Source organism: Lagenorhynchus albirostris, chromosome 9 (assembly GCF_949774975.1).
Source record: "Lagenorhynchus albirostris chromosome 9, mLagAlb1.1, whole genome shotgun sequence".
Taxonomy (NCBI): Eukaryota; Metazoa; Chordata; class Mammalia; order Artiodactyla; family Delphinidae; genus Lagenorhynchus; species Lagenorhynchus albirostris.
Window position 1 is genome coordinate 37,836,976 of NC_083103.1, and position 23,356 is coordinate 37,860,331.

The 23,356-nt window shown below is 43.4% G+C and overlaps 1 protein-coding gene across 9 annotated transcripts in view; it reads left to right on the top strand.

Moving 5' to 3' along the window:
• The window catches only part of SERGEF (secretion regulating guanine nucleotide exchange factor), a 238,076-nt gene that overhangs the window by 66,846 nt on the left and 147,874 nt on the right, over positions 1-23,356 (top strand). For 4 of the 9 annotated variants that reach the window (XM_060159571.1, XM_060159567.1, XM_060159572.1 and 1 more), the window contains exon 10: positions 2,975-3,019. The exons of the other annotated variants lie outside the window; for them this stretch is intronic. In XM_060159571.1, coding sequence (XP_060015554.1) covers positions 2,975-3,019 — 45 coding nt within the window. The remainder of the gene's footprint in view (positions 1-2,974; positions 3,020-23,356) is intronic. 9 annotated transcript variants of the gene reach the window in all.

Sequence of the window (23,356 nt, forward strand, 5' to 3'; positions counted from 1 at the left end):
TCCGTGTGGAGCCTACTAGAATGGACTCAGTTGATTTGCTAGATCCCATTCTGCTTTCCTCTTCTTTGCTAGACTGGAAGAGGGAAGGAGCGGCCCGGGTGGAGAGTATACCGTCTGCATTATTAGAAAGGTTTTCATAGGTCTCTTTCCTCTGCAGTTAACACCTTTAATTAAAAATAAAATGAACAAAAAACTGTGTTCCTTCTCCTTTCCAAATATTGCTGAGAATCTTTGTGGCGTTGTTCTTGGTTGCATGTCCTGATGATGTCTAAGCACTAAGTGCAAATTGAGAAAGGGACTGAGAACGTCATTACCAAAGAGGTTTTCTCAAGGGGAATGACTGAATCTAGAATAGAACAGCCATCTGCTGCCAGATGGACAGGGCGCCACTGAGCTATGAATTTGACCCAGGGGCTGGCCTTTTCCTTGTGTTTGCACTTTGGGGATACACCTTGTGTCTTTGCTTCCTGCTGACTCATTGACTCCCCCTTCCCCACCCAGGCTGCCCGGGCCCTCAGGAGTCCTGCTGCCTGTGATGTCTAGGCAAACCCGGATGATCCAGCGGAAGCCAGCAGCAGCACGCTGTATTCACCTCAGCAGCACGCTGAGGTGGATTTTTCTGTCCACACTCAAATGCTCTTGCCTGATTTACCTTGATACTTCATTACCCTAGAAGCCGACAGGCTAGGGAGGGAGGTGGAGACAGGTCAGTGGGTGGATAAAAATCAGAGTAATGAAGTCCACCATCCCTTTTATGTTAGGAAGAAAAAACCCTTATGTTTCCTGCCTTGTCATCCAACTTGTTTACTATGAATATATACTTTTCTACTCTCACTTCTTTCCTCTACCCTAATCTTCCTTCCTCTTTCTTCTTATCCTGCCACTCTCTCTTCCTCTCAGCCCTGCCCCACCTTCTACTCTTGTATCATTTATTTTCTGAGAATATGAAAATATGGAATGGTAGGGAGAATACAGCACATCACCAAATTCCTGCCCCTTCCCCAGGTAATAGAGGCACCACCTTAAAGAGGGAGTCAAGAATATGACATTCCCTCATTCAGAGTTTATCACATTTGTTAGACTCTGTCCCACACAGTGAACTGTCTGATGAGAGCAAGGCTACAGCCAAGCTAAGGAGGACCAAGAAACCAAGGTGAAAATGGAGCATCTTTCCCTCACACTCATCTGTTTCATCAATTCAGTCTCCTTTGATAGCCACGAGTATCCCTGCCTGTCTCCTCTGGGGAGCAGTGTGGATGATTGTAGCTTTGTTTATGCATCTCCTTAGCATTAAGATGCTATTTGTTCACTTTGTTTAACTTGGTTCTGTATCAGCCATCCAGGGGGAGCAGGGCCTATCCTGTCTCCTCATACCCTCCTTCCTAGTATGTGCTGTCATTTCCTGTTTGCCCACTGTCAATTACTCCTGAGTCCCAAGTATGAACTTCATATATCCCCATGTTGCAGTCACTGACAACTTAAAATAATGACTAAAGTCTCCTGCAATCCTGAACCCACAGGGGGTGGGAGGGTCTGGGGCTCCTCATGGTATCAGGGGTCCTAGAGTCCCTGGAGAGTCAGGGATTCTGTAATGTCACACATTGAACTGGAAGAAGTCAGGACACCCAGGCTTAGACCCTGTAACCCGGTATTCTAGCCAGTAACTTGCTGCGTGGACTTCAACAAATCACTGTCCTTCTTTGAGTCTCAGTTTTCCCATTTTTCACAAGCTTTGTTGCCTACAGGGGCATTCTGTATTTTGACCAAGCCATACAAGTACTCAGGTATATTGTTTTTTAAAACACTTGGTGGACCAAACAAATGGTGGGACAAACGAAAAACATCTGAGGGTTGTATTTGACACTCTCACTTGTCCTTTCCTCCATGCCATATCTGGACCACAGCTGCAGAGCAAAGCCTTAGGACCAGTTTAGATCCTCAGGGAAGTTAGCATGAGGACTGTATCTGAGAGTCAGTAGCAGGGGTCCTAGCGACATGTTTGCTGGGCAGAAGGGCCTTTACCACTTGGGGTGTTGGAAGCTGGTAAGGGCACAGTGGCCACTGGCTGCTAAGATTGGTCCCCTAGAGGGTCTCTCTTTCTTGGCCACTGACTGCTTGCTTTACTCCTCATAGCACATACAAGCACATGCTTAGCACAGCTAAGCATCAGGGTACTAGGCAGGAAGGGTGGGACCAGTCCAACCCAGCTCTGCCCTGCCAACAATGCAAGACACATGCTGAAGGTGGAGGGATTTCACAGAAGGCTGTAGAATCCCAAGTTCTGAAAGTCTGACCTAATCAAGGGCCGTATGGTCACTGGGCAATGCTTGAACCCTCTCCCTGGGTATTCCGTTTTAGGATAGTTCTTACTGTTAGAAAGCTCAGCCTTCATATTTGTGTTTATCACTACTCTGGGAGGTAGGTAGGACAAGGATTTTTTAAAAGTAATTTTTAATTTCTTGTTGTAAAAATAGTGCGTGCTCATTGCAGAATTACAGAACACCAAGATCACCCATAATTTCACAGTTTAGCAAAAATGACTTGTAACATTCTAATGCATTTTTCCATTTTTTTCTACATGTATTAAAAAACACAAAAAACACCACAAGATATGCATATTTTATGTTTGCTTTATATACAGATTTTCCACCTGCAATTATATTGGGAACATTTACCCCATATCGTTAAATATTGTTTAAAAAAATTATTTAACATTAAAAATAACATTTTATTATTTCGATATGCCACAATTTATGTGGCTGTTTATGGAAGTGTAGGTTGTTTCCAGTTTTTTGCTACTGAAAATTATGCTGTGATCAGCATCTTTGAACTTAAAAATTTGGTCAAATCTCTGATTATTTTCTCAAGAAGGATTTCTAGGAATAGGATTCCTGGAACAAAGGATATAGAATTTTTAAGGACTCTTTTTTTTTTTTTTTAAACAACATGTGCTTTTATTTATTTATTTATTTAGGCTGCGTTGGGTCTTCGTTGCTGCGTGCAGGCTTCTCTAGTTGTGGTGAGTGGGGGCTACTCTTTGTTGTGGTGTGTGGGCTTCTCATTGCGGTGGCTTCTCTTGTTGTAGAGCATGGGCTCTAGGCACGTGGGCTTCAGTAGTTTTGGCATGCGGGCTCAGTAGTTGTGGCTCGTGGGCTTAGTTGCTCCGCAGCATGTGGGATCTTCCCAGACCAGGGCTTGAACTCGTGTCCCCTGCATTGGCAGGTGGATTCTTAACCACTGCGCCACAGGGAAGTCCTTTAAGGACTCTGAACGCGTGCGCGCGCGCGCGCACACACACACACACACACACACACACACACACACACACACACACACATATTTAGCATTTCTCAGATTTATTGCCAATAAAACTGTTATTTTGCAAAACACAAACAGAAGGAGCCCTTGAGTGTTTGCTTTGACAGATATTTTAAAAAACTATTTTTTTAAATTTTATTTTTTTTAATTGAAGTATAGTTGATTTACAATGTTGTATTAGTTTCTGGTGTACAGCAGAGTGATTCAGTTATATATAACTATATACTATTTTTCAGATTCTTTTCCATTATAGGTTACTACAAGGTAGAACATAGTTCCCTGTGCTATAAATAGGAAATTGTTGTTTATCTATTTTATATATAGTAATGTGTGTCTGTTAATCCCAAGCTCCTAATTTATCCCTCCCCCCCCCGCCGATCTTTCCCCTTTGGTAACCATAAATTTGTTTTCTGTGTCTGTGAGTCTGTTTCTGTTTTGTAAATAAGTTAATTTGTATCATTTTTTTAATATTCCACATATAAGTGATATCATGTGATATTTGTCTTTCTCTTTCTGACTTACTTCACTTACTATGATAATCTTTAGGTCCATCCATGTTGCTGCAAATGACGTTATTTCATTCTTTTTCTATGGCTGAGGAACATTCCATTGTGTGTGTGTGTGTGTGTGTGTGTGTGTACACACACACACCACTTTATCCATTCATCTGTTAATGGACATTTAGCTTGCTTCCATGTCTTGGCTATTGTAAACAGTGCTGCTACGAACATTGGGGTGCGTATATCTTTTCGAATTAGAGTTTTCATCTTTTCCGGATATATACCCAGGAGTGGGGTTGCTGGATTGTATGGTAGCTCTGTTTTTAGTTCTTTAAGGAACCTCTATCCTGTTCTCCATAGTAGCTGTACCAATTTACATTCCCACCAACAATCTTGACACATATTTAGTAAGGCAAGAGTTATTAAAGTTTGCATTTCATTCCTTGGTCCCTATGCTGATCACTGCTCTAGTGGTAGATGCCTGAGTGTCTAAAGCATCTCATTTGAAAATTTCCTGTACCCCTCAAGTGGGGAAGGGATTTTGAAGGGACTTCGAAGTGCTCTTCCCATCCTCAACCCTATTGAATGACACCCCTAATTTGCAAGTCTCTCTGTGAGGGGCTCGCTTGTTTCCTTGGTCAGAGCCACACCCATACCAGAGTGCAGGCCCTGGAGAGCAGGAAGCCTCTTTTTTACCTTGGATTGAATGAGGGGTCAGCCTTCCCTATTAGAACATGAAAAAAATGCTGTTCTGTTACTTGTCAGAGGAGAATAATGCATGTGAAAACACATTGAAACCTGCAACGAACTCTATAAATGTGATGTGTTATTATCAGGGTTATTTTGGATTCAAATAATAATGCTAATATGATTACTGAGATATATAATGCTTTTGGCATATTAAAGTGTGTTGAGATTTGAATGATAGCATGGAACTTCAGAGAATATTTACTCTGACCCCCTTATTTTATAGATAAGGCAGCTGTAAGGCAACTGAGGTTCAGAGAACTTAATCATCTTATCCAACGTCCCATAGCAGAATAAGCCTGGCAGCCAGGTCTCCTTACTTCTCTCTCTCTCTCTTCTTTTTTTTGGCAACATTCTTGACTTCTAGAGCCAAGTGCAACAATTAATATCTTGCTCATGTGTGCTTCTAAAGTACCATTTAACATTTTAATTTTATTTTTTATTATTTTTAATTGAGGTATAATTGACATACAACATTATATTAGTTTCAGGTGTACAACATAATGATTCAATATTTGTATATATTGTGAAATCATCACTATAATTAGTTTAGTTAACATCTGTCACCACACATAGTTACAGAATGTTTTTTTCTTGTGATGAGAACTTTTAAGGTTTACTCTCTTAGCAACTTTCAAATATGCAGTACAGTATTATTAACTGTAGTTGCCATGCTAGACACTACATCCCCATGACTTACTTATTTTATAACTGGAAGTTAGTATACCTTCACCCATTTTGCCCACCCCTCTACCCCTCTCCTTTGGCAGCCACCAATTTGTTCTCTGCATATATGTTATCTTTTTATTATTTAAAATTTTTTTTAATTTTAAGATTCCACATATAAATGAGATCATATGGTATTTGTCTTTCTCTGATATATTTCAATTAGCATAATGCCCTCAAGGTTTATCCATGCATCCGTGTTGTCACAAATGGCAAGATTTCTTTTTTTTCCTTTTTTTACATCTTTATTGGAGTATAATTGCTTTACAATGGTGTGCTAGTTTCTGCTTTATAACTGTACTCAGAAAAAAAAAAGAAAAAAAATTGCGTTCTTCAGCCTCCATTCCCTGAGAGCCCCTCTGTTGGCCAAACTAGAAACCTGCCCCTCAGTCCAAAGTTCCTGGACAAAGCATATAGGCCTCTTTCTCAGAAAGTCTGGGGGTATGTTTCAGTTTGCTGTCTGTGCAGTGCCCTGGGAGTGGTAGTCTGCCAAGGACTGTCTCTCCAATTGTTAATCCCATGGGACCCAGGAACACAAGGCCCCCAGCCTCCAGAGCCAGGTGATCAGAGGGCTTCCCCTGGGTGGCAGCCACAAAAACTGGGTCACCAAACATAAAAACCGAATCACCACAGGTGTGTTGAAGCTCCCCTCTCTAAGATACTGGTGCTCTGGGGCAAGGCAGAGGGAGAGTGTGAAGATGGCACTCACCAAAAAAAAAAAAAAGAAAAAACAGAAAAGAAAAGGAAAAGAGAAAAAGAAAAAGAAAATTTAGAGAAAAAAAGAAAAAGAAAAAAGGAGAGTACAAAGAAAAAAAAAAAAGATAGTACCTACTGGCTTTAGCAAGGCAGAGAGAGAGCTCCCAACAGCCTCAGTCCCTGGAGAGTATCCCAGCAGGCCTCTGCCCCTCAGACCAACATTTAAAATTAGGGAATGAGTCTCATTCACATAAAGTGGGCATTTTTCAGATTGCTGCTTCTGCATTAGTCCCTGGGGCAGGTGAGTCTGTGCCCAGGCCCTTTAGGAGACCTTCCTCAATTTACCACAGCCCCATGTAAGCCTTGTTGGTCTTCAAAGCTAGATGTTCTGGGGGCTCGTCTCTCAGGTGGCAGTATTAAAATTTGGGGTGTTTGATGTGGGACACAAACCCTTTGCTCCTCTGGGAGAAGCTCTGGGTTTTGAGTTCCCTCCCGATTGTGGGTTGCTGTGCCAGGCATGAAAATTATGGCAGGGTTGTGCCTTTCCTACCTGTTTTGATGAATCTTCCCTCTCATTTGCCCAATGTGAAGGGGTTGCTCTGCCAGTATTTAGGTTTTCTTCGGAGGAAATTGTTCCATATATCGCTGTGGATTCAGTGTGTCAATGGGAGGAGTTGAGTTCGGGATCTTCCTACATCGTCATTTTCCTGTTTAACATTTTTACCAAAGAGTTTTAACACTCTGCTTGTTATATTACACTTATTTGCTTTGTATGCCATTTAAAAAAGTAGATAGAGTCCTGGAAAATTTCAGATAGACTTACCATTAGATTATTTCTTCTTCCGAGTTAGTGAGCCTGAAGTAGCAAGAATGATAGCACATACATACATATTCTTATCAGGTACATAAAGACCTAATGACTAGTCTCTGAGGAAATGTACCAGTTGCAACCTCTAACCTCCCACCCTGGTGCCTTCATCCCCCTTCTTTACTTTATTGCCTTCTAATATACTATATACTGTACTCATTTGTTTTGTTTATCTTCTGTGTTCCTCTACTAAATTCTAAGTGCTGTGAGGGCAGGATATTTTTTTTTGTACCTTTTAACTTCTCAATGCTTAAATCAGTGCCTGGCACACAGTAACATTTGATAAATATTTATTGTAGGAGTGAATGAATAATTCCCAAATTAGTTTGGGATGGAGACCTGGGATCTAATTCTAGTTCCTAATCATCTGTATGAGCTTGGGCAAGTCTTTCTTCTTTTGGGGTCTCCTTTTAGCATCTGTAAAGTACAATCAGTGGATCTGTAAGGTTCTTCCTAGCTCTAACATTTCATGACTCTATGCATCCTTAGTTTTTAAATGCTTAGTAGTAATAGAACAATTTTTTGTTTTATTTTCAAGCAAAATTTTATACAGAATCTCAAAACCTAAAACAGATAAAAATGGAACTATTCTGAATGAATTGGGCATAGGGGTAGGAATGTGGGGAGCGGGAGAAAGAGGCCTTACAACTTGGCTGCCTGCTAGCAGGCCTGCTCTTCATGGGAGCTCCAGAGGTGTGTCTAAGAAACACAAGGTCTCTCTAGGACACAGTTTGAAAACACTTTCTCTAGGTTAAGTGAGAAATGGGACGTAGTCATACATCTGAGTAAAATTCTGTTTGTGCTCAGATATGGATTTGAAGGAGATGTTGAATAAATGAAAAAAGGTGTGGTTTAGATGGTGGAATTGTAGATGGAGTTTTCTTTCTGCAAATAATTTTATTTATTGTTATACAAAAATAAAATTAGGATAAACTTTTTTTGGTTCTGTGATTTTATTAGAAACTCATTTGGTTGAGGTTTCTTTTCTTTCCTTTTTTTTTTTTGTGGTACGCGGGCCTCTCACCGCTGTGGCCTCTCCCGTTGTGGAGCACAGGCTCCGGATGCGCAGGCTCAGCGGCCATGGCTCACGGGCCCAGCCGCTCCACGGCATGTGGGATCCTCCCGGACCAGGGCACGAACCCGTGTCCCCTGCATCGGCAGGCGGACTCTCAACCACTGCGCCACCAGGGAAGCCCTGGTTGAGGTTTCTTAATACATCTTGGTCTCTAGTTCCTTTTTCTTCCAGGGCTACAAATCTCATATAGCCTGAGGCCTAGAGGTCTGTTTCTTTTGGAATTGTCAGAGGATTAAGCATCTTTATGAAGTTTTTAACCTTAAGATTCCCCTACCACTAGTCCCATCAAGATGAAATGGACCATTTTTATAGTTAATAGTAGAGCTAATGTCTAAGCCATGGGTCTTATGTGGAGGAGAGCTATCAGACATATGGGTTTAACAGGACAAGGAACAGGCAGTTTCTTGTCTCTGTAACTGGATTGAACTCTGTCTGGGCACCAGCTGGGAGGCAACTAAGCTAATATTTGTCTAGCTCTGTGATCTGAATTGTTTGAGGGATGGTTTGCCTTGTTTAAATTTGAGTATCCACTAATAATTAAGAGAGGTTGAAAGCTCTTGTTTTGTTGAGTACATATTTACCATGTATTATATTACCTTTTATTAATATGGCAGCTCAAGAAACATTCAGAGTAAATTGTCTATGGACTCATTGGTTGGTATTCCTTCGTGGATAATAGCAGTGATAAAAATACCCAGATAATACCTTTCATTCAAGGATCTCAACACTTTTAAAAAATCCTAGTGTATTTCATTATTCAATTTATTCTAAAAATCACTTGAGTCTTGTTAATTCTGTGAGCATTTTGAAACTGTATGTGTAAGCAGAGAGGTACCACCTTTAGTAGAAACTTTCTTGTAGCTGTCATCATAGGAAAAGCAGAGCCTCTTACTGATTGCCTCAACTGAATGGTCCCATTTGTTGCTATGGTAACTCTAACATCATATTTGGGATTATTCAAACTCAATTTTTCCAAAGACACTTATTTTGATGATCCAAAATCTGAGTATCTAACAACACTGAAAACCATTTTCTAGTTTTCCTACCTGCCTATCTTGATATCTGTGATCCTTAAAGCAGCATATTTTTCTTTGTCTAATTTTGAAATCTTTTCAAAGTAGTTTATTCTTCAGTGGATGGTTTGTTTGCTTGTTTGGTTTGAATTTAGGGAAATCTAGGTACTATCTTACTATAACAGCTCCTTGTTTTCTCAGCTGCTCATCACAAAAATTTGGTGAATTTTGGCAAAGATTATTGTTTCATTTAATATACGAGGAAGCTGAAGCCCAGAGAGATGAAGTGGCTTTCCCCGGGTGACAGCCAGTAGAAGCGAGCAAATACCAGAACCCAGGTCTCTCGATTCCCAGTTTAGTGCTTTTTCTAATAGAGGTCCAACTCAATGCACATCATTTTTGTTCCTTAGTCTGCCATTTGGCTGTCACAAGATGACATTAATCAATCAATACAGATTAAAATGAGAGAAAATCAATGGGAGCCAGTAGTGAATTGGAACAACATCATTAAATTTACAACCCTCCAAGCCCAGAGAGTTTTTTAAGCTTCCATTTAAAATGAAAGATGTTAGAAATAAACTATCTTTAGATGGATTTATGATTAACCATGTATATCTTTTCCTTTGTGACCTGTAGAAACTCAGATCATTTCTACAGGAAATTCGCTGTTACAGTACAGCTGACTTTTCGTTATTATTGTCTTCCTCAGTATTTAACATTCTGTGGTGTGCTGGAGGAAAATTGCGTTTGGATCATAAAATTAGATCTAACTTGACATTGAGTTTCATTCCAGGAAAATAGATATTTTAAAATCAAATGTACTATCTTAAAATTTAGTTGGACTAAAATATTAATGTATAACTCAGTATAGCCTTTATCATCATGGGCATTTTTTATTACATTTTAAAATGTTATGATACTCTTTAATTAAGAGTTAATTCACTGACTGAATTAACATGCATAAAAGCAATCCATTGCTCATAATGCTCTCCCTTCCCCCAGTGACCCAACTGCAAGTTGCTCTGCATCACCATTCCCACCACAAAGCAATAAAAACAAGAAAAGACAAATCAAAATAAAAGCTTTTGGACCACAACTAAACTGTGCTGGGTTTATTTCACCATCTGGTGGCAGAGACCAAGAACAGTTCTCCAAAGAAGGCACATGAAAAGATGCTTAATATAGCTAATTATTAGAGAAATGCAAATCAAAAGTAGACTGAGGTATCACCTCACACCAGTCAGAATGACCATCATCAAAAAGTCTACAAATAATAATTGCTGGAGAGGGTGTGGAGAAAAAGGAACTGTCTTACATTGTTGATGGGAATGTAAATTGGTACAACCACTATAGAGAACAGTATGGAGGTTCCTTAAAAAGCTAAAAATATGGCTTACCGTATGATCCTACAATCCCACTTCTGGGCATATATCCAGAGAAAACCATAATTCAAAAAGATACGTGCACCCCAATGTTCATTGCAGCACTATTTACACTATTTATTAGCCAAGACATGCAAGCAACCTAAGTGTCCATAAACAGATGAATGGATAAAGAAGATGTGGTATATTTATACAATGGATTTATTACTCAGCCATAAAGGAGAATGAAATAATGACGTTTGCAGTAACATGGATGGACCTAGAGATTATCGTACTAAGTGAAGTAAGGCAGACAAAGACCAATTATTATATGATATTGCTTATATGTGGAATCCAAAAAAATGATACAAATGAACTTATACACAAAACAGAAATAGGCCCACAAACATAGAAAACAAACTTATGGTTACCAAAGGGGAAGTGGGGGTGGGGAGGGGACACATTACGAGTTTGGGATTAACATATACACACTGCTATATATAAAATAGATAACCAACATGGACCTAGCACAGGGAACTCTACTCAATATTTTGTAATGACCTATAAGGGAAAAGAATCTGAAAAAAATATATATGTCTGTATAGCTGAATTACTTTGCTACACACCCAAAACCAACACAACATTGTGTATCAACTATACTCCAATTAAAAAATATATATCTCGGGCTTCCCTGGTGGCGCAGTGGTTGAGAGTCCGCCTGCCGATGCAGGGGACAGGGGTTTGTGCTCTGGTCTGGGAGGCTCCCACATGCTGTGGAGCGACTGGGCCCGTGAGCCATGGCTGCTGACCCTGTGTGTCCGGAGCCTGTGCTCCGCAACGGGAGAGGCCACAGCAGTGAGGGGCCCGCATACCACACACACACACACAAATATATATATATATATATATATATATATATATCAACATTCTTTCATTACTTCTTTTCTCTTTCTTGGGCTGGTCCTAGCCCCCTCTTTTGTTTGTTATTCAGAGCTCAGCAAATCCTACCTTAAACAATTTCCTTCTCATACATACTCACATATTTCTTTCTCCTTCTTTTAATTCCCCCTTCATTTTTTAAATTTAGTGACGTCACAACATTCATTGCTCCTTCCTTTTTTACTTTTCATCATCCTATTTATGAGTCCAAAAAAAAAAAAGTGACCTTATTTGTGGTTGCTGAGAGCCCTGCTAGTGAATGTGTGGGAACACCCTCTAAAGTGACGAGTTCTCAGCGGAAGGCACAGAAAAGGCTTATATTTGGTAGTGAAGTATCGCACAGGAAAAGGCCTGGGGCCTTATGCCTCAGAGGCTCCTGAATATGCGAAGACATTCCCTTCTGCATCAGAACCAGCATTTCTGTCTCTTCCTTCCTCTTCTAATAAACATGCTTTTTCCAAAATACGAACCCTTAAGATAATTTTAAAAACTTATTTCTTACCTGGTTTTTCTCTTAGGTTTAATGGACAACTTAGTTTTCTACCATTTTTTTTACTGCAAATATTCAGCATTTGGGATGCTCTAAGGCAGTGATTCTCAAACTTAAGCATGCATCGGAATCACCTGGAGGACTTGTTAAAACAGACTACAAGGCTCAACCCAAGAGTTTCTGATTGAGTAGGTCTGGGATGGAGCCTGAGAATTTGATTTCTAGCAAGTCCTCAGGTGGTATTGATGTTGATGGCTTGGGACCACACTTTGAAAACTCACTGCCCCAGCGTTATGTGGCCTCTCTGGTGTGGATATCAGGCAGTGTTTTGCAATCCATTCTTCGGCCTGAGTGCCTGCAGAGACCATTTTCCTGCATATAGACCTGGTTCCCATCTGCCACTTTTTCTTCCACAGCTGAGACCACTTAACCTGTAACCTCAGACTTTGTTTAAGGACAGAATTTGTGTTCTACCACTGTTTCTCCAGCCCTAAGAAGAGTGGCTAGTATATATTAAAAGGTACTTAGTTGGGTATGTGTTTGGTGGTAAGGGTGGATATTGTTGCAAGGCAGCAGGCCTGGGGTATTGAGCAACATTGATAGTATTGTTTCCATAAGAGAAAGGCCCTGGGTTATGAATGGATTACATTACGCTGTGTAGCATTACTTGTTTTGAAGTAGGCATTATATATTTGCCCCCATGTCTCTTCTGATAGTAGTCTGATTTCCAGTGCAGGTCAACAATTCATTAAAGGTATTGCTTTTGTGATGGAAACAAAGTAAGGAGAAGATTGTTTTCTGGGTCAATTTTATTTAGCAATTTTATTGATTAGTCTTTATAATACTCTAGTTAGTCTTTAAAAAAAAAGACCTGAAATACCCAAGCAAGTGGCAAATGGTAGCTGTTACGGGGAGTGCCTGTGATGATACTGTCTAGTAAATTGCAAGCGCAGAAGGAACAGGTGCAGGGCTGAATCAGGAGAGTAAATAGGCTCAGGAGGGCTTCCCTGGTGGCGCAGTGGTTGGGAGAACTGCAGGGGACACGGGTTCGTGCCCCGGTCCAGGAGGATCCTACGTGCCGCAGAGCGGCTGGGCCCGTGAGCCATGGCCGTTGAGCCTGCGCGTCCGGAGCCTGTGCTCTGCAATGGGAGAGGGCGCAACGGTGAGAGGCCCGTGTACTGCAAAAAAAAAAAAAAGGCTGAGGAAATACTAAATTAGCTTTTCCTTCTGACCATTTCATCTGCTGTGCAATTGAAGGTGCAGCAGAGCGTCAGGTCAGTGGTGTGAGCGATTGAGGAGCCCCCCCTCTGCCCACTGGTCACAGGTGGTAGACATGCATCTGGAATCTCAGCTCTTTAGTGCTGAAAGAGCCCTTAGAAATCATCCTAGTCCAGTCCCGTCCATTTACAGATGGTGAAATGAGGCCTAGATAAGGGAAAGACTTGCCCCAAAGCACACATCTGGTAGATGGCAGAGTCTGGACTTGAATCCTGCCTGGAGTCTAGGCCTACTAGCGCTCCTCCCATTGCACTGCACTGCTTTCCCCTCACTGGTCTTACAAAGTAACTGTAGCCCATTGTAGACTTTTGGGTTCCCTCCAGTTACCTACAGACAGCAGGTTTGGGGAAGAGAGTTATGTGTGCTTTTTTCCGAATGCTTCAAAGGCCATTTCTGGCCTGAGGAATGAGCTCAGTCTCTGCTACCTTCTCCCAAAGCCACAGCCATTTGATCTCCAATTGCAGGCTTGGTCCCAGGCCCAGTGTTGTACCTTGATCAGGTAGATTTAAGAAGCTCAAGTTCACAGCCTGGGAGTCAGTAAGATGTCATCTGGGCTGCTGCTACCCCTGTCCTGACTTACCCAGTTCCAATCTTGTCACTCTGTGCCTGATTCCTGTCTTGATAAGTTGATAAGTTCCTGTAGGATTGGGACCCTGCCTTGCTGTTATGAATTCTTTTTTCACTGTAGAAGAGTTGAGGTGGGGGTGGGGGTAGGGAAGTATTATTTGTTAAGCATCTATTTTGTGCCAATGACTTTACTCACATATTATTTAATCTTAACTGCATCTTCATGAAGTTTTATTTCATTTTATAGATGAGGAAACTGAGGTGCAGAGAGATCATGGGACTCGCTTAGGGTGTCACAGCTAATGAGTGCTGGAACTGGGGTTCACGTTTGAGTCTTTTGAGCTCCAAATCGCATATTTTTCCCAATATACCTGTCAGGGCCAATGGTTCACCCATAACTCCCAGTTCGTTTATTCGTTTAGGGAATATTTATGGAGTTCTGTTGTATTTCAGCCTCTATGCTAGTCACTAGAGAGGCAATCCCTGCCCACGTGGAGCTTACCATCTATTGGGGAAGACCAAGTAATGATGAGTAGATAGCGTGTTAGAAAGGAGATGCTATGACATGCCTAATCTAGTCCTGGGTGGGGTGAGGGTAGAAATCAAGCAAGACCTCCTGGAGGAGAAACATTTAAGCTGAGGCCTGTGCTGAAGCATGAAAGGACCTTGCACAACAACCTGAAGGAAAGCTAGTGAGGCAGGAACATAGTGAGCAGTTGTGGACTGATATTCTGCTACTTACTAGAAATCCGCTTATGGGGACTTCCCTGGTGGCACAGTGGTTAAGAATCCGCCTGCCAATGCAGGGGACACGGGTTCGAGCCCTGGTCCGGAAAGATCCCACATGCCGTGGAGCAACTAAGCCCTTGCGCCACAACTGCTGAGCCTGCCCTCTAGAGCCTGCGAGCCACAACTACTGAAGCCCGAGCGCCTAGAGCCCGTGCTCTGCAACAAGAGAAGCCACTGTAATGAGAAGCCCGCGCACCACAACGAAGAGTAACCCCCGCTTACAGCAAGTAGAGAAAGCCTGCGTGCCACAACGAAGACCCAATGCAGCCAAAAATAAATAAATAAACAAACAAATAAATAACTTTATTTAAAAAAAAAGAAATCTGCTTATGCTGCCTGCCTGCCTAGCACAGTGCCTAGCATATAATGGGTGCCCAGTGAATGCTTGCTGAGTGAAAGCATGATGGATGAAACAATAAATGAATGGCAGTTCTGAAAGCTCATTTTGTTTCTTATATGATAAGTTACCTTGGTGGAATGGTTCCTCCAACTCCTCTTTCTGTTGTTTTGGGTTTCCTTGCTATATTTTGAATGTCCTTACACGTGTTCTGCCTTTCTCTCACAGCCATGGGGTGTCTTCCTTCCTCAAAGAGAGCAAAAGCTGAGCTGCCCTATTATCCTCTTAGTGGCTGCCTTGAGCATGAAGTTTGAAATAGCGTCAGTGATTTGATTTTTTCCTCTGGGGATCTGGCAATTGAAAATAAATGTAGAAGGAGCCCCAAAGGAGGTTTTTCTTGGGGGCATGAGAGATGACAGCACCAGTTATTGGTGCACTTTGACAATGCAGAGTTATATAAGTGGATGAAAAATAGAGGCTATTCCATCAAAGTCAGCTTGCCTTACTTAAGTGCTTTTATATTCACAAAAGTGGGTGGCCCAGAGTGGTTCTGTAACTCTATTTGCAAATTCCTAGTTCATGGCATAGAGAAATAGAAATCTGTAGATTGAGGTTCAACAAATGTTAATTTAAACAGTGAATGTGTGCTGGGTACTTTCACATTGCATTTAATATCTAAAATATAAACAGTATCCTGTTTCTAAAGAATAAATTTTCAACTTAACAATTCTGGCAGGAGTAGCACAACATTGCAGAACCTGAAATAGGTGAGAATAGCCTACTTGTTAGTATACCTTGGTCCAGAAAAAATTCCAAGCCAATTTGAATCCCAGTTTTTTCCAGATTTAACCTCCTGGGTCTTCTCTTTCTGTTCTAGATTCTGGGCTGAGGAGTAGGCCTAACTCAGTGAATTTGAAGGGCAGTCTTGACTGACGATGACAAAAATGAGGAAATGATCTTTGGTCCTTGTTTGTTTTTCACTGGTTGGTCCATTCATTCATTCACTCATAAAACATTTGCTGAATGACTCCTATGTCTAGACCACCATAGATATAGAGACAAGTTTTACAGTCCTATCCTCACAAAGCTTGCAGTGCCTGGGTAAGACAGATAGGAGCATGCCATACAAGATGAGGGGGGAGTGTTGGGGTGGCATTTAATGCAACATTGATAGTCAGACAAGGCATCCTAGGAGAAGGTGACTCCTAGAGGTCCAGCAGAGGTCTGCTCTCAGTGATGATTCACTAAGTGAGGATGGGGCTGGCCGGAGTCCATTCAGTAAGTACTCAGAGTAATCTTGTCCACGTTCCCCACCACAGTAAGAGTAGGATTATTTAAGAAGGATAATCAGGAAGTAATCAGGAGTCGTATTACCTTGCTCCTTTAGGTTCTGTGTGGGGTTTGGAGGTCTTGAAGATTGATTTTTGGAGGCAGAGTACAACTGTAGCTAATGGCTTATGAAGAATTTTATAGTCAGATCTCCACTTTAGATTTCTATCAGAGTTGGGGAAATCAGGTGGTCAGAAATCCTCCCGGACAATGTATGTAGTTATTGTGTGATCCTGAAACCATAAGGTGGAAGAGGGCCCTTTGGCAGGTGCAATGAGGGGTTTTGGAGCTGGGTTCTGAGGGTTATAAGTTATTTTTTCCATGTCCTTAGGATGAAAAATGGGCACTGTGACATTGAGAGTGCCTCAAGAAAGGAGTCCCTTTCTAACTTGCTGATGACCTGCACAGTCATCAAGTCTGAGCCTCCCCTCCCCTCCCCTCCCATCCTTCCTCCTCCTGTCCCCTCCATTGCTGGGGAAACAGGCAATTGAGATATAGCCTTTGCATAGTGGGTGATGTAGCTCTGCAAACAGAGATGAATAATTCTACAGCGTGGAATAGAATCCCATGTCAGAGGAGCAGGAATGGGGGATGGACAGGAAGGCTGCCTCCCAGGGACACATAGAACGTAGAGCTTAGGATGTTTTCTCTGCTTGTCTCAAAGCCTTGTTGGCTGAATGAGACTTTCTCAGCTGGATAGTCACCAAGCCTGAAGCTGGTCTTCTGCCTGGATCTGGAAGCAAGAACAAGGTTTGTTTAGTCTATGCTGCTTCCAGTTTTTGCTTCTCTCCTCTTTCTTCCCCATGGGACTGACTCCATGTGGGTCTATGACCCCAAAGGTTGTGGCCGTCTCCCACCTCTGTCCTGCTTGTAGGCTCAGGCAGTGTTCCGTTGAGTATGGTCTTACCTGTGGAATTCCAACTGAGACTAAAGTCTTCCGGTAGGTGAGGACAAGTCAGGAGACAGTTGGGGCTGGGAGGAGTGCTGTGGTTTCAGAGGTGACCTCTTTGCTGATTTTAGAGCTCTGTTTAGTGCTTGCTGGCCACCTGCCAGTACAGAAGGAACTCTTGATTCACTAATGCTTGGTTCATGGTTAGACTTCTGTGCATAATTAGTATTTTTAAGTCATTTTATCTAAAGACTTCAAATTTAGAGACTCTAAGCACTTGAGAGATATTTTATGGATCACAGCTGAGTGTAAAAGGATCTTGCAGCATCTCTCCCCAGCCCTTACTCCTGGCCAGCTGCTTCTAATCACATTCAGCAAAGTCCTGTGACAGACTCATTCTTCTTCCAGCTTCTTGCAGATGTCATGCTCCAGGTCAGCCTGGGTCTTTCTGAGGAGCTGTAGAACAGTGTTTCTCAAACTGCAGTGTGCATGCAAATCACTTAGGGATCTTGTTTAAATGCAGATTCTGATTCTGTAGGTTTGCTCTGCAGCTCTAACAAGCTCCCAGGTGATGCTGATGCTGTGGTCTGAGAACTACCCTTTACTCAAAGGAAATTGCTGAAAGTCAGGCATATAAGTGAAGGATATAGAGGCCCAGATAAGGAGAGTGGCTTGCCTGAGGTCACACAGCAAATTAGTAGCAGAGACCAGGACTAAATCTGCTCATCACTTTCCCTTTGTGTTGTATATACTTTTTTATCTGCTGACTTGGAAAGAACAAGAAATAAAGAATTAAAGAAGTAGAAATAATGTTTCCTGTTTGCATTATCAGGTTTAGAGCAACCTCACAGAGCCAAAATCTAATATGTTATAATCTAGACCCACCTGGCATCCTTCTTTCTCAGTGAAAGAAGGAATTGGTGAGACATTTTCTGTGTTAACCTCAGGATTTTAAACAGAGCCTCCCTCACACCACTTTTGGTGTCAGCAGTGCTTGTTGAACAGAACTTGAGTCCCTTCCACACAGGAGCCAGAAGGTGCCAGATGGCCCAGACCGAGTGTTTAGATTGAGGTAACGCTCAGATTCCAGGAGCAAAAGGGTGGTATAGGACACTGAGCCAGCCATCAGGCTTCAGAACTTGCTTAGCACTTTGGCTTGTAGAAACCAGTGGTAAAGGAGACATACTGGGAATGGGGTAGGCAGGTTTGACCCAGAGATGCCACCAGGGGTCTGGGGCTGTGGGAAAAGCATGGCAGCCAGAGAACATGGCAATAACAACCACACTTCTGTCCATCAAGAAGGTCCTGGGAGTGGGGAGGGGACATAGGCGCAGGCGGTTTGCAGTCATCTAGGCAAGTGGGCAAACTTTTCATTCAGTATTTATTGCATGCCTACAACATGCCAGATGCTGAGCTGTGCACTGGTGGATGTGGAGATGAATTCCTAGGAGCTCTGGTTTCAGGAGGCTCCCAGGTAGATTCTGGATCACAACAATCTCTTGGAGTAATAGCAAGGTGGGACTCTGGTGTTGGTGGAATGGTTTACTAGGTGGTGATTCAGATAGAGGAAACAATTCAGGGTCATACTTGCTGGACCTCTAGCACAAAGCAGGGAGGGCATGGTTTCTGGAAAAATGCCCAGTGCTGAAAACCAAGAAAAAGGTCAGAACAGGAATGGCAGCACCCTGACCTTGCTTCTGATCTGCTAACCTCAGATGCTTAAAACCTTTCCTAACTGAGGACAGGACTGACTGCTCAAGGTTGGGCTGGGACTGAGCCTGCAGGTAAAGTCACCTGGTGAGGACACAGAGAGAATTTGGCACTCTGAGACCAGAAGGACATAACCGTACAGGCTTACCGTCTGTTTACTTGCTCACCCTTCCTACCTTTGGCTACTTTGATGTAAGAATCATTCTGTGCTTATGGAGAGTAAGGTGCTGGAAGCTTCTCATGATCAGGCCCTCTGGGGTAACAGAGGTGCCAGGAGGCCCCCGTCCCCATCATCACTTATACTAACATCTCCTAGGGTTGAGATGGCATTAGGTGTCTCCTGATGGAGGCAAGTGACTAATGCTTCACTGGGGAAAAAACTGGATGAATGGGTACATGGCTTGAGGCCACAGACCAGGCTGCATTTGAAATTGACATCCAGTGACTAAGCTGGAAGAGGTGCAGTGTTGGTAGTGGTGGTGACAGTCGAAGGGGAGCAATGCATGGTGCCTGCTAGGCCCTCAGTAAATACGTGTTGACTGAGTAGGTATTGACAAAGTGCTTTACAGTATGCAAAACACTTCCAAATACATTCTTCCCCCAGACTCTGTGAGACAGGCAGAGCATTATACTATACCATTTGACACTGAGGAAGCCAAGGCTCTGGGTGTTACGTATTTTGCCCAAGATCACACAGCTGGTAAATGGCCAAGCTGACACTAGAACTCAGCTCTTCTGAGTCTCTTTCTAATGTTTTGTCTTTGAAGACAAGTCTGAAAATGCACACAGGTACTGCCAGGGATCTGGCTGTTGCACATTTGATTTTTGGTACTTATTAAAAAGACATCTTTTTTTTTTTTTTTTTTTTTTGCGGTATGCGGGCCTCTCACTGTTGTGGCCTCTCCCATTGCGGAACATAGACTCCGGACGCGCAGGCTCAGCGGCCATGGCTCACGGGCCTAGCCGCTTTGCGGCATGTGGGATCTTCCCGGACCGGTGCACGAACCCTTGTCCCCTGCATCAGCAGGCAGACTCGCAACCACTGTGCCACCAGGGAAGCCCGATATCATTTTTTAATGCAAAACATTTTTATTCAAAGGAAATGTGCCTCTCTGTGTGCATTTTTACCAAATTGAGCCCTTGGGTGTCTTTATTTTTAATAAGGAAGAAACACTTGGGTCTGGAACAGCTGAACCAAGCACCATTGCGGCCTCCTCATTAGCTCTGTCTAATTAGATTGAAACCAAGGGTGGAAGTGGCACAGGCAACCATTTTGTTGTGGCAGAAATGGTCATGTGTGGCCTTGAGCCCTCCCCCCCATCCTCTCCCCTCCAGAAGGCCGTTAGGATGTGGCTCCTTTCACAGGACGATAGTATACTTCCATCACAGAGAGAGAGAGATTGAGAGACAGACAGACAGATTTCTGGAACCCTAGAGATTTGGTGAGTCATTGCATTGCATCTTTCTGTTGGCATCCAGACGTGTAGGACAAAGAGGCTATTGTTTTTTCTTTAAGAGCAAACTAGATATAAGCCATTTCTGTGAAGTACTTGAAGGACCTTGGGTTCCTGTAAATAGCTTTTTTTTTTAAAAAAAAGTACACCTGAAAGGTTTTGTCCCTGAAACTTGGGCCCCAAGTTTGCATGTGAGTAGAAAAGTGCTGGCGCTGATCCCAGGCCTGTTGTAGGTGGTTTTGTCCAGTCCTCAGTGGTGACTCTGACCTCTGGGCCTGCTTGCTTGAGTCAAAGCTTTCAGCTGGAATTTTCCATATTCATGCTCCTCTGTTGTTGCACAAACGTAAGGCAGCAAATGAGGAGAGAAGGTGATTGATCAAACTCCTAGGCCCACGCATTATATGAAGGAGCCTTGCGGACTGCCAAGGGCCAGTTGCGGTTTTTCTGAGACTAGTTTCTACCTAGCTCCTTGAGCTGGCTTGCTTCATTTCCCCCTCCCTTTACCCGCATCTGTTCCCTTGCCCCCAACCCATATCAGCCGCCCCCCCCCACTGCCCTGTGTTCACCCCCAGTCTTGCCCCCTTTTCCCACCTTCCACACAGGAAGTGCCTGTGCCCTTCCTTCCCTGCTCAGAACACCACAGTGGCTCTTCACTGTCTCCGGGGAGAAGTCTGTTCTCCTTGGCAGAGCATGCAGGGAATTGCTGGCTCTTCCTGACCTCTTCAACCTGTGTGTTACCACTGCTTCTTCGCACGGACCCTGCTTGTAGCCAGACTTGTAGCAGTTCCTGGACACACCAAATTCTCTCTCCTGCCTCTGTGCCTTTGCACCTGCCAGTCCTTTCACCAGATTTTACTTCTTTAGCTTTTTTTTTAAATTAATTTAATTAATTTAATTTATTTATTTTTGGCTGCCTTGGGTCTTCGTTGCTGCATGCAGGCTTTCTCTAGTTGAGGTGAGCGGGGGCTGCTCTTCGTTGTGGTGCGTGGACTTCTCATCTTGGTGGCTTCTCTTGTTGCAGAGCACGGGCTCTAGGTGCGTGGGCTTCAGTATTTGTGGCGTTCAGGCTCAGTAGTCATGGCTCGCGGGCTCTAGAGCGCAGGCTCAGTAGTTGTGGCTCACAGGCTTAGTTGCTCCGTGGCATGTGGGATCTTTCCAGACCAGGGATCGAACCCATGTCCCTTGCATTGGCAGGTGGGTTCTTAACCACTGCACCACCAGTAAAGTCCCAGTTCTTTAGCTTTTAATTCAAGTGTTGCCTACTCCTCTGTGAAATTTTCTATATATGCCCAGGCAAAATTTTCTCTCTCCTTTCTCCTCTTAGTAATTCAGACGTATTCTTGCTATATATATATATATTTTTAATGTCAGTTCATTGGTTTTGTTTTATTTATTTATTTTTGGCTGCATTGGGTCTTCGTTTCTGTGCGAGGGCCCTCTCCAGTTGCGGCAACTGGGGGCCACTCTTCATCGCAGTGCGTGGGCCTCTCACTATCTTGGCCTCTCCCGTTGCGGAGCACAGGCTCCAGACACGCAGGCTCAGTAGTTGTGGCTCACGGGCCTAGTTGCTCCACGGCATGTGGGATCTTCCCAGACCAGGGCCCGAACCCGTGTCCCCTGCATTGGCAGGCAGACTCTCAACCACTGCGCCACCAGGGAAACCCTCTTGCTATATTTTTTAATGACATAATTTTGTAATCACTTGTTTGAACGTTTACCCCTCTTTATTTACCCCAAATTCATCAAGCATTTGCTTGTACATTTGATTTTTGGTACTTTTTAAACAGATAGCATATTTATTTATTTATTTTAGCCGCACTGCTTGCGGGATGTTAGTTACACCACCAAGGATCAAACCCGGGCCCACTGCAGTGGAAATGTGGAGTCCTAACCACTGGACTGCCAGGGAATTCCTGACAGGTAGCATTTTTTAAATGCAAAACTTTTTTTTTTTTTTTTTTTTTAAGGAAATGTGCCTCTCTGTGCATTTTTACCAAATCAGGCTGAAACCTTGGGTATCTTTATAAAATAAATATATAAATATAAAGGTCTGCTTTGTACTACTGTTACTACCTAACCATTGTCGAGTTCTGACTCTAATAAATCAGGCATTGGGCTAAAGTAAGGGCTTTACATCCACTCCTTTCCTCCTCCTTGGGCATAGAGCTTATTATTATCTCCACTCTACAGACTAGGAAATTGTGACTTAGAGAGTTTCAGTGACTTGGCAAGATCCCAGAGCTAGTAATTAGTAGACCTGGCGGTCATGCCAGGCACTATGCTAGATGCCATAGATACAGCGTTCAATATGACATCGTCTCGTCCCTCAGGGAGCTTGTGGTCTAGTTGGTGAGACAGATAAGTCATTGTCAGTCCAGGATGCTGAGTCCAGTGATGAGGGCGTTTGGAGTGCTTTGCGGGGTGGGGGGAGGGCAGACTGGGGCTGTGCACACCCACCTCTGAGTCCCCAGCACCCAGCACTGTGTTCAGCTGTTTCCCTCTGTGACCAGGACTCCACATCTCAGTCATCTTTTGTTCCACTTTCTATATCTCATCAGTCCTTCTGCAGCGCCTTCCTTTCCATCAAGTCTGGAATGTGTGCTGCCTACATCCTGGTCCAGGCCCCATTCATATAAACGGATCCAAGTGTGTGAGGATGTGCGTGAGAGTGGGATGGTTTCTGGAGTACCAGGAGTCTCTGGAGATTGCCTGTGCTCAGCTCATTTGTCATTGCCTAGGCTTCCTGGAGCATTTCCATGCTAGGAAAATTTTTCTTGGCCTCAAGACAGAACTTCTAAGAACATGTCCCAGGATTGGGCCCTCTAGCACCGTGTCCTTCTCACCCCACCAGCTCTGGCTAGCCTCTGCCATGCGCTGGATTCTTGCAGATCAGAGAGCTCTGAGATGTGACCCCTGTTCTCCAGGGTCTGGGGATCCAGTAGCCCAAACCAGGTAAGGGGCAGAAGCCTGTCTAGGTCTGGAGGGTGATCCCTGGGCCTGTGGCAGGGCTGAACCAACAGACAGGAATCAGGTGTGAGGGGAGAAGTTTGCATGGGCAGGGAAATAAGCTGACCTCATAGATGAGTCAGCTGCGATTGGAGGTGCAGTGGACTGTCTGAGGTCAGAGTAAGGAGACATGTGAGAGCACTAGCCCCGGCTGGGATCATTACCCACCTTTCTCCCTGTTAGAGTAACCCCCATCTGGAAGGTAGTGTCAAATCAGGCAGAGGCTCCAAAGGATAACTGTTTTGATCCCAAACAAAAGAGGTG